Here is a 16074-nt window from a genome sequence, read left to right on the forward strand (position 1 = left end):
AACAAGACACAAGTGACCGAGGGAGCTTATTGGAAGACACAAATGGCCGGCCGGGCCAACAAGAACAGGTGGAAACAATGATCTCACAAGACATACAAAAAAACACCAGGAAAACCACACTGCCAAAAAGGACAAGAAAAATAAACCCAAGTCCAAATCAAAACCAAACAAAGAACATGACATTTACTGATAATTGAAATAATTTATTATTATTTACTTTACTCACAAATGGATTTAGCCATGATTTATTCTGCTGTAGGAATAGCAACAGGTTCATGATCCACAGGTTTTCTGTACCTTTTGGTAGCTAATAGAAGAACATTTAGTTTTTCTGTATGTCATTATATGACTGGCATGAAAAAAAGATTCATCTGTAATGAATGATATTTTTCAAATGAGGTCCAAAGGCACCCAGATTGGAAATGAGTGAGTGTATACTTTACACTAGTGTCTATCAAGTGATGTATTGACTTTGAGTCCCATAAGGTCTACCTGACATATCCTCAAAGAAATGTAAAGGTGTTTTTCGAAATCCCTATTTTCCCTTTAATGTGGATATGTATCAAATGAAATTGACAGTTAAATACATCTATCCTAGGATTAGTGTTAGACACTCAGCCTTTGCCTGGGGCGGATTTGCATGAAATTTACTGGGTTTGTTCAATTAGTGTTTGTGGCATACGCACCTTGTCACCGAGTATTGTGTGAGGCCGCTTTTGAGCTTGCTTATTATGCGAAATGCCGCCCCCACGTCGCTTGCTAATAAACGAAATAAGCCGTGAGCAAAAACTAAATAAATAAATTAAAGCAGAGATGTGACAGATCAGTCTTGTTTAATCTTTTCCTTCCTTCCTACGTCATCTTTTACGCACATTCCTCTTGAGTTAAAAGGATAAAACGCTTTTATAATGCTCTCTAAAACATTCCCAGGGTTGCATGTAAAATGGTCTCGCTGCAGATTCTGGGTTTGAATCTTGCCCTTGAGTCTAGTTTGGGAACTACTCCAATAGGTTTTGGAAGGCAAATGTGAAAAATTATCCCGGTAATATATTTATTTATTTATTTTGTTCTAGTTGTGACACTGATACAGCGGTCTGCAGGTTAGAACTCTCCTCACAGGCCCCTTTTGATGAAGCACCACTAGCTCAGTAGTGCACGTGGGATCAGAGTGACGCCTGAAGGATCAAAGTGTTTTATTCACACTGTGGGCCCTCTCTGTGTTCAAGAAGCCTGAAGGTGGGGTTGCCAGTCACTCCCCGGGGGGCTGTCAGCATCCACAGATCTATTTAGCAACACGCAAATAACATGGGCAGTGTGTGATGCCAAGCGCACGATATCTGAGTCATCAAATTTATACACACAACTCTGCAATCATCTTCTTGCCTACTACCTTTTGAAAATATGTTGAGCAGTTACCAAGGAGATCATCTGCTGTGTTTATCAGATGTGAGCTTTAAGTTTTATTTTCCTTAAGAGCCAAGAAGTTTGTTTTTCAACTGTTGTACTTAAATTATGCAGGTTCTCTTCATAACTCCTATCAAAACTTATTTTTCAGACATTGAATTAGAAAGCAAGGACGTCCCTTAAGTCTAGACCTTCAAACAGTAAATGTGATGTGATGACCATTCCTCCCCTCATGCTACCTATTGTTGTTAGTCCTCGGTCACACCAGACATTGTTTTCCCTTTTTTGTTGCTGCAGTGCATGCTGAGCTGCCCACACCCGTACATAGTTGATAACCTCATCCCATTTGTGCTCCGTCTCACCCGTGTGTTAAATGTTTAAAAGGTGGTGGTTAATAATGGCCCACTCACCTTCTGAATGTGTTCCACTCCAAATGAAAGAAAAAAAAATCAGTTAAAGGGATGAACTTACTAAACACATCAGTAAACTTTACAGTACAAACTATCAACAAGAAGAAGTGACAATAAACTGAACTGAAAGTCATACTGACTTGAATACTAATAGTTTGGCCTAATCTATCTGTTTAGGTTTATCAAGGCACTAGATAGCAGCAAATCCATTAAATGTAAATCCAAAACAACAGTGAGAGAGGAAACACCAAGCAAATAACAAAGTTGACACCACGTCTGAAGCAGTACGAACATATTTCCTCTTTTATTTACATTCCTTTTCAAATGTTAACATTTTCGCTATAACTTTTGATCAGGTTGGCATTATTTTTTTTTTTCCTCATTAAAATAAATTGGCACAATTAAAACATATGTAGACAAAAGTTTATTTACACCATACAACATTTCGTTTTGTTTTTTGTTTTTTTTTAAATATTTTACACAGGGCTGCAGATGGGAGAGCTTGCCGGGGATCCTTCAAGCAGGTTCCGCAGTATTAAAGTTGTGAAATATATTATTTATATAAAAGTGAGTATTATCTTTATTGCATTGAAAGCAATGAAGAATGTAGCCGGACAAACATTCATTTTAATATGACACAAAAGATACTCTTTGCTTCCCCATGTTTCATACTAGAAAGTAAAAAGTGTCGCAATGGCCAAACGGACTGTTATAAACGTTTTAAAAACCTGCATAAATATATACATTGTGCTCCTGGGCCTAGCAGCAACCAGACCCAATGAAGCTGGGACCACATGGCGTGTAATTTGCTCTGTGAGGTTTCTTCTTGACGTTGTATTTTTTTCCCCCTCTTTCTCGCCAATTCCTTGAAAAGATACTTTGAAACACGTGATGGTAGATATTGTACACCAGGCTGCCCCACACTAAGTACACTAGTGAGAATACAAAAAAAGTAACACTGATGGTTTTTCTTATCCGTTTTCCCCCCACTGTTCCTCTCCCTTTCTCTCGCATCAGTCTTGTATTGGCACATAAAGTCCCTGCCATGCTCCGATTATCCCGACACGAATGCCAAGGCTGTTAGAAAAGTCTGTTGCTTGATTCAGTGCAAAATACATCACCTCTTCTTCGTCTTCTCCTCCTTCCCGAGTTTGCATTTTCTTCTTCTTCACTTTTAGACCTCTGTTTGGAAATCCCCCTCCTGGACGTCCAAGGGGAGGTTGACACACTTTTCCCACTCAGCAGGCGTCATTTCCAGTGAGTTCTTGGCGCTAGAGTCTAGTACATTCATAGTGGCGTAATTCTGGTACTCGCACGCTGGGTTGTAGCTCTCCCACGGGTTCTTGTTTGGCATTGCCTTGTCCTGTGAACACGGCCACGTTAGTCAGCACCACATCTTTGTCACATGGAGTTTTATAGCTACAATACTATGCAGTCATCCCCTCTAATCCGGGAATCCGGGATGTGTTCCAGATTCACCTGGAATACTTGGTTCAAACACATTCCAAACTTTTCCAACCAAGAGAATGACTTTTAAAAGTCACAATTAAAACATTTTCATGAGGGGAAGTAAAAATAAACAATTGAGATAATGTGGTTGCACAAGTGTGTGCGCCCTTTTACAACCGGGGATACGGGTGTGTTCTCCACCAGTCAAAACCACATTAGCTCAGTTTATTTTTATTTTTTATTTCCTCTCTAAAATATTGAACTGGGTATAGATCTCCTTATTGGTGGAAAAAGTTTGGAAGTAGTGTTAGACCGATTATTGGGGACGATATTTGGCATTGTGCCGATTATCTGCATTGGTCTTTATTATTATTACAACGGCCAATAAGTGACCAATTTAAAACTGGTTCAGGGATTCTAGTTTAGTCCTATGGCTATTGTACTTTTTATCCAGCTGTAGTTACATTAAGCATACGTATGTTGGATCTTCGTTCTGAACGATTCCTATCGCATAGTGTCAAAATGTAACATTTAGATGCTTTCAAATTATATCGGTTCTTGACTATTTGGAAGTGCTCTATCCATGTCATTATATCATATCACAACAGCCTAGCATTTGAACAGAGGTGTGTAGACTTTTTCTATTCACTGTACGCTGTTTATATGTGAGCCATTTGTCTCGGTGCACCCGCACTGACTGGGCCAAAGACGTTGTCGCAAATAGGAAGGAGGCTCCGCTCGCAGGCAGGGAATATGAAATGGAAAGTCATTTCTGAGAGAATCACTGCAGTAGATTCATTGGTAGTGGACGAGGGTAGTCGGAAAAAAAGGAGGGAAGGTGTGTGTGTGTGTGTGCGTGCGCTGATCTTCTCAAGGTTTGTGTTTGCACTACTTGGAAAGATTAACGAGATGGGGCTATGATGTTTATTATTGTTAGAGTATTACTATAGCTCAATGTTTAGAGAAAATCACATTAAATTAACCTGTAAGGCTTACTATATTCCTGCCAAAACACAAGTATCCCTACATTTTTGTGAGTAGTGTATAATGTAAGTCATAGCTCTGCAAAGTCTATTTAGAAGCCCACACAATCTTCTATTTAATGGTCTATGCACCTCGGATGCCGTATTTTTGATTTAGCGCTGCGTGTTGTTTGTAGATGTGTGTGTATTTCAATTGCCTTGCTGTGTGATTTAGACGTCTGGCTCACAGTAGCATAGAATATTCGGATCCATCCGATTCAAATTGGCTGATTCAAATTTTTTTATCTATTTATGGTAAAATATGTATTCAGATCTGAAGATTTAAGATTACGGTTTCTTTGCTTACAGTGGTGCCGTTCACACTAGCTGTTCAAGCTTTTTGCTTTTTAGTCACTGTTCTGTTAATGGCACACAGAGAATGGGAGGCGGGCGTCAAACTGGCAAATTTCCATTTTTCTGAGTTTAAAATGGAACCACCATAGAAGTGTGATAAGCATCTGTACAAGACCAGATTTAAGATTTTGTTTACCGAAGATGACCACTTGGAATGAGCAACAGTGGTTCAAATGTATGAATTCAAGATTTTTGCAATACAAACGGTCCTTGAGTTCTGTTTCTACATTGGCGATGTAACCCAAATTTATATGTCTAATGATTTAAAGCTGGGTGCTGCGATGGAACACACACATTTATACATCCCCCTGGTTCGATAGCTTAGGTGTAAACGGCATTGGCGTATCAATGTCAGATCATGCGTTACAGCCCTCATGCGGCTATTTTGTCGGATCCAGGTGTCAAATAGGCAACTGACATGACAAATATCCGAAGTGACTCACATGGGAGGAATAAAATGGGAATTGTGTCATAGTGTAAACGCAGCCTTAGAAGAACAGCACACTTGAGGTCAGGTAGGGATGCTGATAGATTAAATCATCTGCCATGCATTTATGGTTTGAAAAAGAAAAAAAAAAAGATGGTTTCGATAAGTAGGTAAATGTGTATGTAAATCAAAGTGCATTCATGGCCTTGCATTGGAATGGATGCACTCTCGATAGCAGCTACATTAGCAAACCTCTTTGTTCCCTGTGACTGGCCTGGTGGAGAAAATGCATCTTTTCTTTACAAAAAAAACAAAAAACAGGAGAGGGTAGGCAAGCTGTCACCCGAATAACCCCGCTTGCCCCCCATGGTCAGCTGCTGGCGCTGTATTCATGCACAAAATGTTTTTTATAACCTCTCATTAGCACAATCACACACAAGTAGCCTGCACTGCACATCTAAATAAGCTCTAGCTGAATTTGAATGTAGCTGAGAGCCACCCCCCACTGGTTTCCTGTTACTCACCATGCTCCCCATATTTGGTATGTCTCGAAATCGGTCCAGGGTTTGAAATTTCTGATTCAGTTCCTGGAACAGCTCCATGTGTCTTTTCCTGGTGTGCATGACTTTCTGCAATGGCAAGGGTTTTTGCTTTGGTATTGACAGCCAATAATGCAAATGCATCTTCTCTCCACCCACTTGCACTCTGATCAATGTGTTTGTGTCAAGGTAGTTTGCTTGTAGGCCAGGTTTTAATCAGATCTGCTCGGGTCTGCATATACACTGTCACATACCGCCAAAATAAAGGAAACATTGGGATGATTTGTACGAAGACGGCAGAAGTACTTAATTCCAAACGGCGGGAGTAACCGGATCTAACTTAATTCTTTTGTGACAAATTGCCTCATTTAACGTTTTGTTGGCATGAGAGGAACCCTTATAATCCAATCTTGGCCCAGGGTTTCTTCCATTTAAAGGGGTTCCTGCGTGTCTACTTGAAGCAAAATGCTCCCTATGCCAGAAGCTTTCATTCTGTTTCCTTTACTTTGCAAGGGTGCACTGTATATTTCTATATATATATGCAGTAAAACCTGATTTGGCAATGCAAAGGAATGCAAAAAAACTGCCAAAAGAGGGGTGGAATTTGCACGGCTTCAAATCAGACGTGAAATGTGCAAATGACTTTAAAAGCATATCGTTTAAAAGTCAGCGCAGAGGCGATGGATGGAGGAGATGAAGGACAAAATGTTGATGAGAACGCTCGTCCTGTTTGTCAGTTGACAGCCTTGCTTTTACCTTAACTACATAGCGTGACAATAAATCTTGTAAACTCCAATAAGCTTAAGAGGCACAACAGGTTCGAGTAAATCAAATGACAAACACAAGGATGGCTTTACTCTGTATATTAAAGAATAAAAAAAAGATGCATGTCTTGAGGAAAGGAACATGTTTCCACATACCTCAAAGTCCAAATCGGAATATCGTGATTTTCTTCTCTGTAAAAAGAAAAACAGACATGAGAATATGATGAAGAAGAAAATACAGGTCAGGAACAGAACATATTTACTGAAAGTCAGAAAGTCTGTCTTCACGAATACTGTGGTGCCTTCACTTACGTGATTTGCATTTAAGTCAAAGTTTGTAACTAGCTTTATGGTCAGTATGTTTCAATATAGTTACAAAAATATCTTTTATTATTTATTGTGACAAAAGACGCCATTTTTGTGTTGCTTGTATCTTTCATAAACTCTACATTTGTTTTGTGTTGTCTGTTGTGTATTTAAGCTACACCAATAGTGACCGTATTAACGCCTTGTTATGGTGCCGGTGTTGCTAGTTGAGGTACGTAAAAATACACATATTATGTGTGAATACCTCTAAGGAGCTCATGGAGATCGTAGAGCCCGTCTCACTCCTCGAGAGGCCAGCGCTTTCCTCCATCTCAGCAAGGAAGTTCTTGACGGCCGTGCGGGGTTCAAAGGGCAGGTTCTGCATCTGCTCAGGGGCGCTAGGGTACTGCTGCTCCAGGTTCACATTCATGTGGTCCACGCCCGACGGGCTGATGTTGAAGTCAGGGCTCATCTTGTAATGCATCAGCCTCTCGTGCGGCAGAGTATCCATGGTGATGTTCATCTTGGTGTCCTCCTTCAAGTGAGCCGGGAGGGTAGCCGAGCCCGAGAAGGTTGCCGCCGAGGCCCGGGGCATGACAATGTAGTCCGTCTCCATCATCTGACTCTGAGATGAGTCCATGTCGTGGGTGCCCATATTCTGGTCACTCTGGCGGATGGCGTCGTCGGTGCACAGGTAAACGGTGCGGCGCATATCGGCGTTGTTGTCGCCCAGCGACTGCTCCTTTAGCTCGCCCACTCCCATGGGCAAGTGCAGTGCTGAAGGCTGCTGAATGATCACTTTAGAGATGATGTTGCCAGGCAGCGTAGAGTAGTTGAGGCCTTCAGGAGCTTTCTCGTCCTCTTCGTCGTTGAGGGATATGCGGGAAAGCGTGCCGGTGACGGTAGCAGCGCGGCACGAGCCCATGTCCTTGTGGAGGGCTGCCAGGAAGGAATCACATGTTGGACATACCTATCTGACAGCGTGCGCATGATCATAACAGAATAATTCCAGGCGATATCATCCAATTTGCGAAGAAAGTGAGTAAAGTGCACTGACAGGCAACATAACGTCGGCTGACCTTTTTGACAGCTGATGCTTTTATCTTGGCAGACTGACACATTTAACAAACGGCTTCATTAAAATTTTAAAGTACCTGTCGAGCAATCAAGTGGTTTTTTTTTTCTGCAATTATTTTCGCCTAATGAATAAGAAGTAAGGTTTAAAAAAATCACACAAGACAGTGCTGCTCAGCCAAATGGACATAAGGTTTCAATGTAAAACAAATGTTTTTATGTTCAATTTATTATTGGTATTTCCTGCTAATGGCTCTGTTAAGTACATTCTCATCAACGGTCGCATTCAAGGCGACAGCGTAGAATGCGACTTGAGCACTACTAATATGTGTCATTGTAAAACTGTGCGCACAGGAAAATAATCTGTGAAATCCGCTGAAGTTTTACAACCATCTGATCATGATTTATTCATGACACCTGACTGCTTTTCCTTTTTCGTGTCTGGTAGGTGCACTTTAGTTTGACACGACTGCACCGTGTTGAATGATGTGGGCCAAAAGACTTTCTGAGAGCTGTGAATAAGTGCGGTTTTTACAATTGAGTTAGGGTTAACACATTGCAATTTTTTTTTTTATACCAATTCTTAAAACTTGCTTATCGGTGGCTCAAAAGTACAAAGGAACAAAAGTTTCAATATTATCTATCAAGGAATATTCTCTAAAGGCGCAAACTCCTATTTCTGATGGTGTGGAACATATTTATAGAAAGCCTAATGACAGTGTGTCATGCATCACGTAAAGATTTCCACATAAAAGGAGTAGCCATCAGCTGTTTTGATACTGTTTTGTTCTCAGATTAAAGTCGATGCTTTGGTAACTGTGAAAAACTCCTGTGGGGATTGTTGGCTGTTATGTAACTGCAGCTATTTTTACTGTATAACCTCTTTTGTTTTGTTTTTTTGAAAGGAGAGGCAATTGTTGTAACAGTGCTCAGCATACGGTAAATATTAACACCGCATCAGATTTGAAAAAAAAAAGATTCCTTTCAGACTCAATTCAACGTCAAAATGCTCTCATAAATGCGGGTCAGTGATTGCAAATCAATTCTGTCAACAGGCAATGTAATAATCAATCAGATAATGTCACAAACAACCAGTAAAGCAAAAAGTTCAAAGATTTGAAATTCACAAAACGAGACTGCAGGCGAGTCTAACCCATCATCAGATTTATGAAAATCACTCTTGGCAGTTTAACCTAATGTGCTTTTACCTGATCGACAAGCGATGTCTACGTCCTTCTCGAAGTCCGTCTGCAAACAAGGGATAGCGTGACGAGTCAAACATTTCATGTATACTATATGAGAAACACCTCTTAGAATGATGCACGTCATTTAAAGCAAAACATGATATCATTTTTTCAAAGCGTGAATGCATATCTATGCATGACGATTCAAATGGTGAAGGGAGGGCACGTTGCCCCAGCTGCAAATAACCGTATTGAACTGAGAGAGCCAGACGGCACTCTGCTTTTGTGAAGACTATTCCCCCTCCAAGGGGGTATTACAATACTAATGGCTGATGGTTTCTCCAACATGCTAGTGGTATCGTGGCGCGAGATGAAAAGACTGACATCCCAATTTCAAAGGTCGGGCAGAGAGCGATGCTCCATTATCCCGGGAGAGGAAATGAGAGAGATGCGGGCCTGATGGGGATGGGGTCACTAATTTCAATCAAACGGAAATAAAGGGTTGAGCGTTAAAGGACTAAGAGGAGCACTAATGTCATGTAGTATCTATTCAGGGATAATTATGAGACAATAAAAAACAATCCACTGCTAAATGATGGGAGGTATTGTCGAACCTCTAAAGTAGAGAACGTCCTCAAACTGAGATTTGCAAGTTGCCTCTCATGAAGAAGATAAATGCAATTCATTGTGAGGCGGACATTCCAGCCTCCTCTATTTATCATTATTGATTTATCCATTTTGCACTGAGCTGCCTCGACAGATATGCGTGACTAATTTGCATACGAAGAACAAGCTGACTCAACAAAGTGGCATGACCCTGCTGTAGAGTTTGCAGTTTTCTGGAGAACATTGTCAACTTATATTGACCTTACTTTATGTTGTACTGAACACAGGACAGAAGCACATGCATTGCTTTCGTAAATCACAACAAATTCAATTTGAAATGTTATGTCGTCATATTTAGAAACATCGGTTCAGCCGTGGCTCTAACGACAAAACACACTTACCATTATCTGAGCGTGGCCATTAGGAAAGCCCCCTGTTGCATCACCACTAATTGGATCTTGGCAGTTTCTGAGTCGACATCTGAATGCATCTTGGACCTAAGGGCAAGAATATTTCTCAATATTTCCTCGAGTTCTTATCAATACATTAGGGTAAAATCGGGATGATGAGGGAAGGAAATTGTTTCTGAGTAGGGAAAAAATGGCTCTACCTCTCTCCGTAGGATACAGTGCACCATTACTATGACAAAACCCTGCAGTGAGTCAAAGACTGCAAAGAGGATTTGAAAGAGGATGGAGCGCTTGTCCGTCATGGCGAGCACTGCGGACATCCAGGTCAAGGCCAGCAGAGGCAGAACGACGCAGGAGCTCCATAAAGACGCCCTGAGAGGATTTAGAGAAGGAATAAGGCATATTACTGCTGGGTATTAGTAGTTCTCTAAAGGCTCTTAATTCACCAGCTCAACAACACTGTTATTTTTATTTTTCTGCCGTGATCTGGTTTACAGCGGTAACAGCAGTTGCCATGGCAGTGGCTCTGCATTATCGAGGTGGACCTGCTGTATATGCAGCATTGTCTTATTGATTCACAGTCACTTACATTGCGTTGCTGGCTGTAGTCGCTGACAAAGCAGTCGTTGATACAACACCGCATTTGGCGCACTTGAGAGTCAATCCTGTGTGTGGCTCACTCATTTGTCTGTGGGGCAGAAAAGACAACGGCGTGACCAAGCACGCTAACAACCGCAAAGTGTGCGTTGTTGAATATTAGCACAAGCGGCCAGCCAGCGTGTGGGCATAAGAGAGTTTCATCTTGGACTTATTCTGCCAACAACATATGTATTTATGTCGCTCCCGTGAGAGAACTGACCTCTTTATGTCCTATGATATCCTTAACAACATTGAAATAAGCTCCAATTCTCTAAATGCTTAAAGCAGATGTAAATGTTAATTGCTTTGTTTGCTCTACTAATCCTCCCCTAATTGTAAAAAGCAATTTACCTTCCAGCAACTGTTGGAAAATACAAATATACAGCAATAAACGTATTTACTGACAGAAGTGAAGTTATATAAATTATGGATTAAGAAAGATGACCTAACATCTAATGTCACAGGCCCTATCGGACACATTACTTAGCTAGCGTCAAAACAATATAATATAATACAATATAATAGCAAAGTAGATTCTAGGCAAGCTAAACATTTTCTTTGAAATTGAAACAGCAAAGCAAATACTTGTGAACAGTATCGTTAGCAGCAGAAGAGAACAAGAGATCAAATTAAGTATTACTCATGCAGTATTGAAGTAATGCATAATAAAAGAAGAAAAATGAAGGTACTAACAAGGACGTGCTGTCATACCCTGCTCGATGCTTCATCTTCTTGTCCAGTATGCCGTCTCTGGACACTAATTTATTAAACACCAGAATACCGATCACCATGTTGACCTAGAATTGAAGCAGAGATCTTCGATAAATCATACCAACGCAACAATTATCTTAAACTTAATGTTAAAAGCATCCTTTGCCGGGACGACATTTTCCATTAGTTGGGAATGATAGATGTCATTGTCCCATTTTTCTCCCCACCTCAATTTTGCGTGTGTGCACTGAGCTTCGACCTCTAGCTTCTGTTTTTTTTTTTTTTCCCCTCTCATATCTGTCACATTTCAGCCAGCGGATGAGCCATGCCGTGCACACTCAGGCCGGCACGGCAGCCTTAGGAAAAGATCTGCCTAATAAGAAACACTTTCCCTCTCAAAGGCACCTTCATCAAGCATTAGCGGGAACTTTACTGACGGAAAACTGGAGCAGGAGTGTGCGAATTTCGCCTTTATGTAGTTGCTTTACAAATAAATTCAAGTGTTCCTTGTTCATGCTGGCAGGTTTAGGTTTGAGGTGAAAGAAAACTAGACCGAACATGAAAAAAATTCCATCTCTGACTGAAACTTTTATAAAATATGACTTTATTACAGATTCCGCCGCTGAATATTTGTTTCCCCCCACACAAAGTGACATTCAGTATTCCAGCGGGATGTCACTCTGACAGATTAAGAGCTTCAGTATTTTTAGTTTAACAACTGAAACATCTGTAACATATTCTGTGAATGCCAGCGAGTTTGCTTACAACAAATTTTCCCAAACTTGAATACATTTTGTTGGTGTTTATTGTTTCTGTACAATGTTGGCAATAAATCAAGACTGTCGCTTCCCATTTTACCACAATATTTCTTGTGTCTCCTTGCTATCGACTTAATTTATATGTAACGTATAAATTTCACACCTATCCCCTGTAGTCGAGAATTGGCTCTACTGGCTGAGGCTTACCAGAACAACAGCAGCTGCAGGTCCAACAAAGGCATACAGGAGCCCTCCCTCCAAAGACAGCCAACAGCTGCAGAGAAAGCAGGGAGCAACAGTTAACTTGCAGCCAGTGATTAACATCTGAGTTAATGGCACACAAAATAACATCCATGAGTATCCCCCCCACACACACACACAATCATCAGGGGAGTAGGCGCCATATGCCGCAACTCTATTTGCAGATTTTCACACACTAAAGAGATTCTAAGCAGTGTTCATGCCATCGCTATCAAGCTGCGATACAACTCGAGAAATTGGGGTCCTGCTGAGCGATCTCTAAATCAGATTGCGTTTGCGGGAACTGTCTTTACGACACTGTTTCGGATAAGTGGGCCACTGCAGAGGCACTTAATCATTACACTTAAGTGTTATCGTTCATGTAGCGAAGTGAAAACTCAGTGGTAGGAAAAAAAGAAACTTACTATAAGGGTGTCCCATAGCCTTTTGTTTTGGTGAATCCCATCGATACAGCAACTACTAAAGCCGGTAATCCTTGAAAAGAAAACAATCAATGATTAGTCAATTTATAAAATTACATTGAATGTGTTTATAGTAAGACATCAAAGTTACTAAAACTTAAAATCCCATGTGATTTTTTTTCATAACCAAAGTCCTAGAGGCTTTAATCATTGTAAGGTTACAAAAAAAATAAAAAATCCAATGCCCTGGTGTTACGGGATCAGTTCCTCTTCTGTGTGCTCAGAATATTAACGTTTTGAAAAGCGCGTGCAGGTGCTATTGATGTAATCAGTTTCCCGGAGGCAGGAGTCACATGCGGCCCTTGTGGTCGTCCGTAGTCTGCCTCTGCAGTGCTCACGCACACGCGAGTCCCATAAATCATCGCCCGCAGTATTTCATACGGGGCGGAATTATGAGACAACAGGTGACATTTGCCCTGCATCTCTTTAGTAATCCATTTTAAAATTGCTCTGATTCTGAATGTGATGACAAATGCCGCGTATATTTCTAATCAAGAAGAGGAATCTGGGGGGGGAAAAAAGTCTGATTTAGCATCCAATAATCTGTTGAGGCATGTTTCTTATCATTTTAAAAGAATAGCTAGAGCTATGTTCACGAAGCAGTGGCTCTGTAATGACTAAGAGAGCCATGTTTGTTGCTAGGTAACAAGAAGAATGAACGTGGGTTCTTTCAAAAACATTTCTTTTCTCTTTTTAAAAGAGACCTTTCTGCTTGTCTGAAAGAAGGAACACTGAACCAGGACACACTCAAATATTTTTGAAATCATGAATAATTGAGGTTTGTTGGAATTTGAATTAGACTCGTGGGTTGCTATGTAACCTCTACACTGTAATAACAACTCAGGAACCTTCCTCCCATCCATCCCATAATTCAAGGTTGGTCCATGTTGAATTGAGTGCAAAAGCATCATAGCCTGATAGGATGACGATCGGGCCTCCTCATACAATTACTTTTACAAAACGAACCTTGAGTTGAAGGGCAGAAGCAGTGAGCTGTCAATGAGAAATTCTGCCGCTTACTTACCCCAGCCTAGACAGAGAAAGCGCTTGCGGATGAGCCTGGTCCGAACCTTTCCTGTCACTGCCATGTAAGACTGCCAGGCCTCCGTGAGAACCCAGCAGAACGATGCCAAGAAGAAGAAGTGCAGAAGAGCTGTTGTCATAATGCAGACACCCTAATCACAAATAGAAAAATAGTAAAACATACAATTATCAAAAAAAATGCTTCCAAATTCTCATTGATTTGAAAACAAGCTTTGAACATGACAAATCCGAGCACAAAATGGTTCTTGGTTCATGTTCTTGCTTCTGCCATCCAGACACATAATGAAACTAACCTCCTTTGGCTTGGGGAAAATAACAATCAATTTCCCCCTAAAAGCAAAAACCATCAGTACATAAAACATATTTGAACCAGTTGGATATGCAGCATCAGAGGCGGCAATGGCCATAAAGATCTGGCCACGACGTTGCATTCCTCTGCATTGACCCTCATTAGTATGCTGCGGATCCGACACGCAGCCAAGGTCAACTGTTGTGTTGTATTCTGAGCAATGAGAGCAAACAAACCAAAATACTTCTTAAATGACAGAGCAGAAGGCTGCACTGGAAGCAGGAGATAGCATTCCGGCTCAATAATGGAACGGCTCTTTGCGGCTTCATTAGTTCGTCCATCTTTGTTCCACGGAGAAACGTCGCCGGAGGGAGATTGTTTACGAGAGGATTAGAAATAAAGAGGCATCCTTAAGAGTCTTGTCAAGGCACACTGACACTGACTGAGGATACTTTGCACTTTTTTATCTACAAGTAGTGTCATGCAGTCGAGTATAGTGTGAGGTAAAGAGTGAAGTGCATCATTCCATCCTAGCGACTTCCCCTGTAAGTGTCCATTGAGAGAACCACACTAAATCCACCCCCTGCTGTGCACACGGGGTTCAAACACAAGAATAATCCCGTATTACCGCGTACCTGACAAGTGGGTAGGTATTTACTTAAACCCATGGGAGACATTAAACACATACGTATATGTGGATTGAAACACCACAAAAGAAGCTTTTCAGTAGCGTGGGATCAAGGCAACTGTGAATAAATGAAGGAGGGTAAAAGTGTGACATGCTTGACGCAATACACAATTTCTTGTACACTTTACAGTATTTCAATTTTTAAAATGTAGTGCAAGTGTACTTAATGAAGTGTCTGGTACAGTAAGTGAAACTATTAACCCATAACTACTTGCAACACACTCATGCTCTAGTTATGTTTGAAAGTATCAACGTATCAATCCGATCAAGGTCTACTAATAATCCCAAAGCATACTTCCATGGATTGATCTGTAATGTCACATTCCAAAGACCAATATGTAATTCAGAACTCATATACATTTTGAAGCATTATATTGACAACATCTGATGTGTTATTATTTTAATAACGACCAGCAATTGAAAACACTAAATATACATACAGCGTGTATTTTCTATTCACTGCAGAATACTCGTGTTGAATAAACAGCTCTGCTGTTTCCTGGAAACAGGTCATTTGTATTATATATGCTTTACTGATCCGTCTATACCATTCAACATCACACGTGCACGGAGATGAATACTTATCATTATGCGCATTATGAAAGCACCAGACGACTGTAGCCAGTCATACAAAACGAGCGAGGATGAAACCGGGAGTTCACACTGGCCTTTAGAAAAGCAAACGATGGGAGCTCACTGTGTTGGTATCCATGGAAACAAAGAAAGTGAGCATTATAATATCATAGAGCTGATAAGCCTGCAAGAAGAGGAACTGTTAAAACTGATTCAATGCTAGCATGTGGGTCAGAATATACGTCTGAAGAATTAATTAGACCATACAAGAAAAGTCTCAATCATTTAAAGAGTCATTAATGCAACACACTCTTAAACGTCATTATATGATACACTCGTGGCGCTGGTGGCGTTCAGTGTATGCAAAAGGGGATTTCCGTAATACATTCGAAGTAAATAATACTTTTGAAGCATTAGAAACTGACTCTAATTGGATTAAATTCATGTTGACTTAACATTTCATACTAAATCCCTTAGAGCACAAAACCGTTTTATTTGCCAATCATTGTGAATTCTTTCATTATTTACGATTCTTTCTTATAGATTGCAGCAGAACTCCTTGCTTGCTGCAGACTATAAAAAAAATATTTTTCATCCTGTAATACATCTAGTTTTTAAGCGTGGAACACTAAAATAATATTGTAAGTTTGCGGGAGTTCTGGTTCCAATGCTAATTTTTGTAAATCACAACAGTGCCCGTG

The 16074-nt window shown here is 40.6% G+C and overlaps 1 protein-coding gene across 1 annotated transcript in view; it reads right to left on the reverse strand.

Moving 5' to 3' along the window:
- Positions 1–2099: 2099 nt before the first annotated feature.
- adgrb3 (adhesion G protein-coupled receptor B3) overlaps positions 2100–16074 on the reverse strand; it is an 86923-nt gene continuing 72948 nt past the window's right edge. Inside the window, exons 20-31 of the mRNA XM_061285704.1 lie at positions 13804–13954; positions 12723–12792; positions 12265–12331; positions 11300–11385; positions 10539–10637; positions 10150–10321; positions 9941–10036; positions 8958–8997; positions 6941–7614; positions 6526–6561; positions 5591–5695; positions 2100–3177 (exon numbers count right to left, since the gene is read on the reverse strand). Of these exons, the coding sequence (XP_061141688.1) occupies positions 2989–3177; positions 5591–5695; positions 6526–6561; positions 6941–7614; positions 8958–8997; positions 9941–10036; positions 10150–10321; positions 10539–10637; positions 11300–11385; positions 12265–12331; positions 12723–12792; positions 13804–13954 (1785 nt within the window). The 3' untranslated portion in view covers positions 2100–2988. The remainder of the gene's footprint in view (positions 3178–5590; positions 5696–6525; positions 6562–6940; positions 7615–8957; positions 8998–9940; positions 10037–10149; positions 10322–10538; positions 10638–11299; positions 11386–12264; positions 12332–12722; positions 12793–13803; positions 13955–16074) is intronic.

The sequence above is a fragment of the Syngnathus typhle genome, linkage group LG8, assembly GCF_033458585.1.
Source record: "Syngnathus typhle isolate RoL2023-S1 ecotype Sweden linkage group LG8, RoL_Styp_1.0, whole genome shotgun sequence".
NCBI classification, from domain to species: Eukaryota; Metazoa; Chordata; class Actinopteri; order Syngnathiformes; family Syngnathidae; genus Syngnathus; species Syngnathus typhle.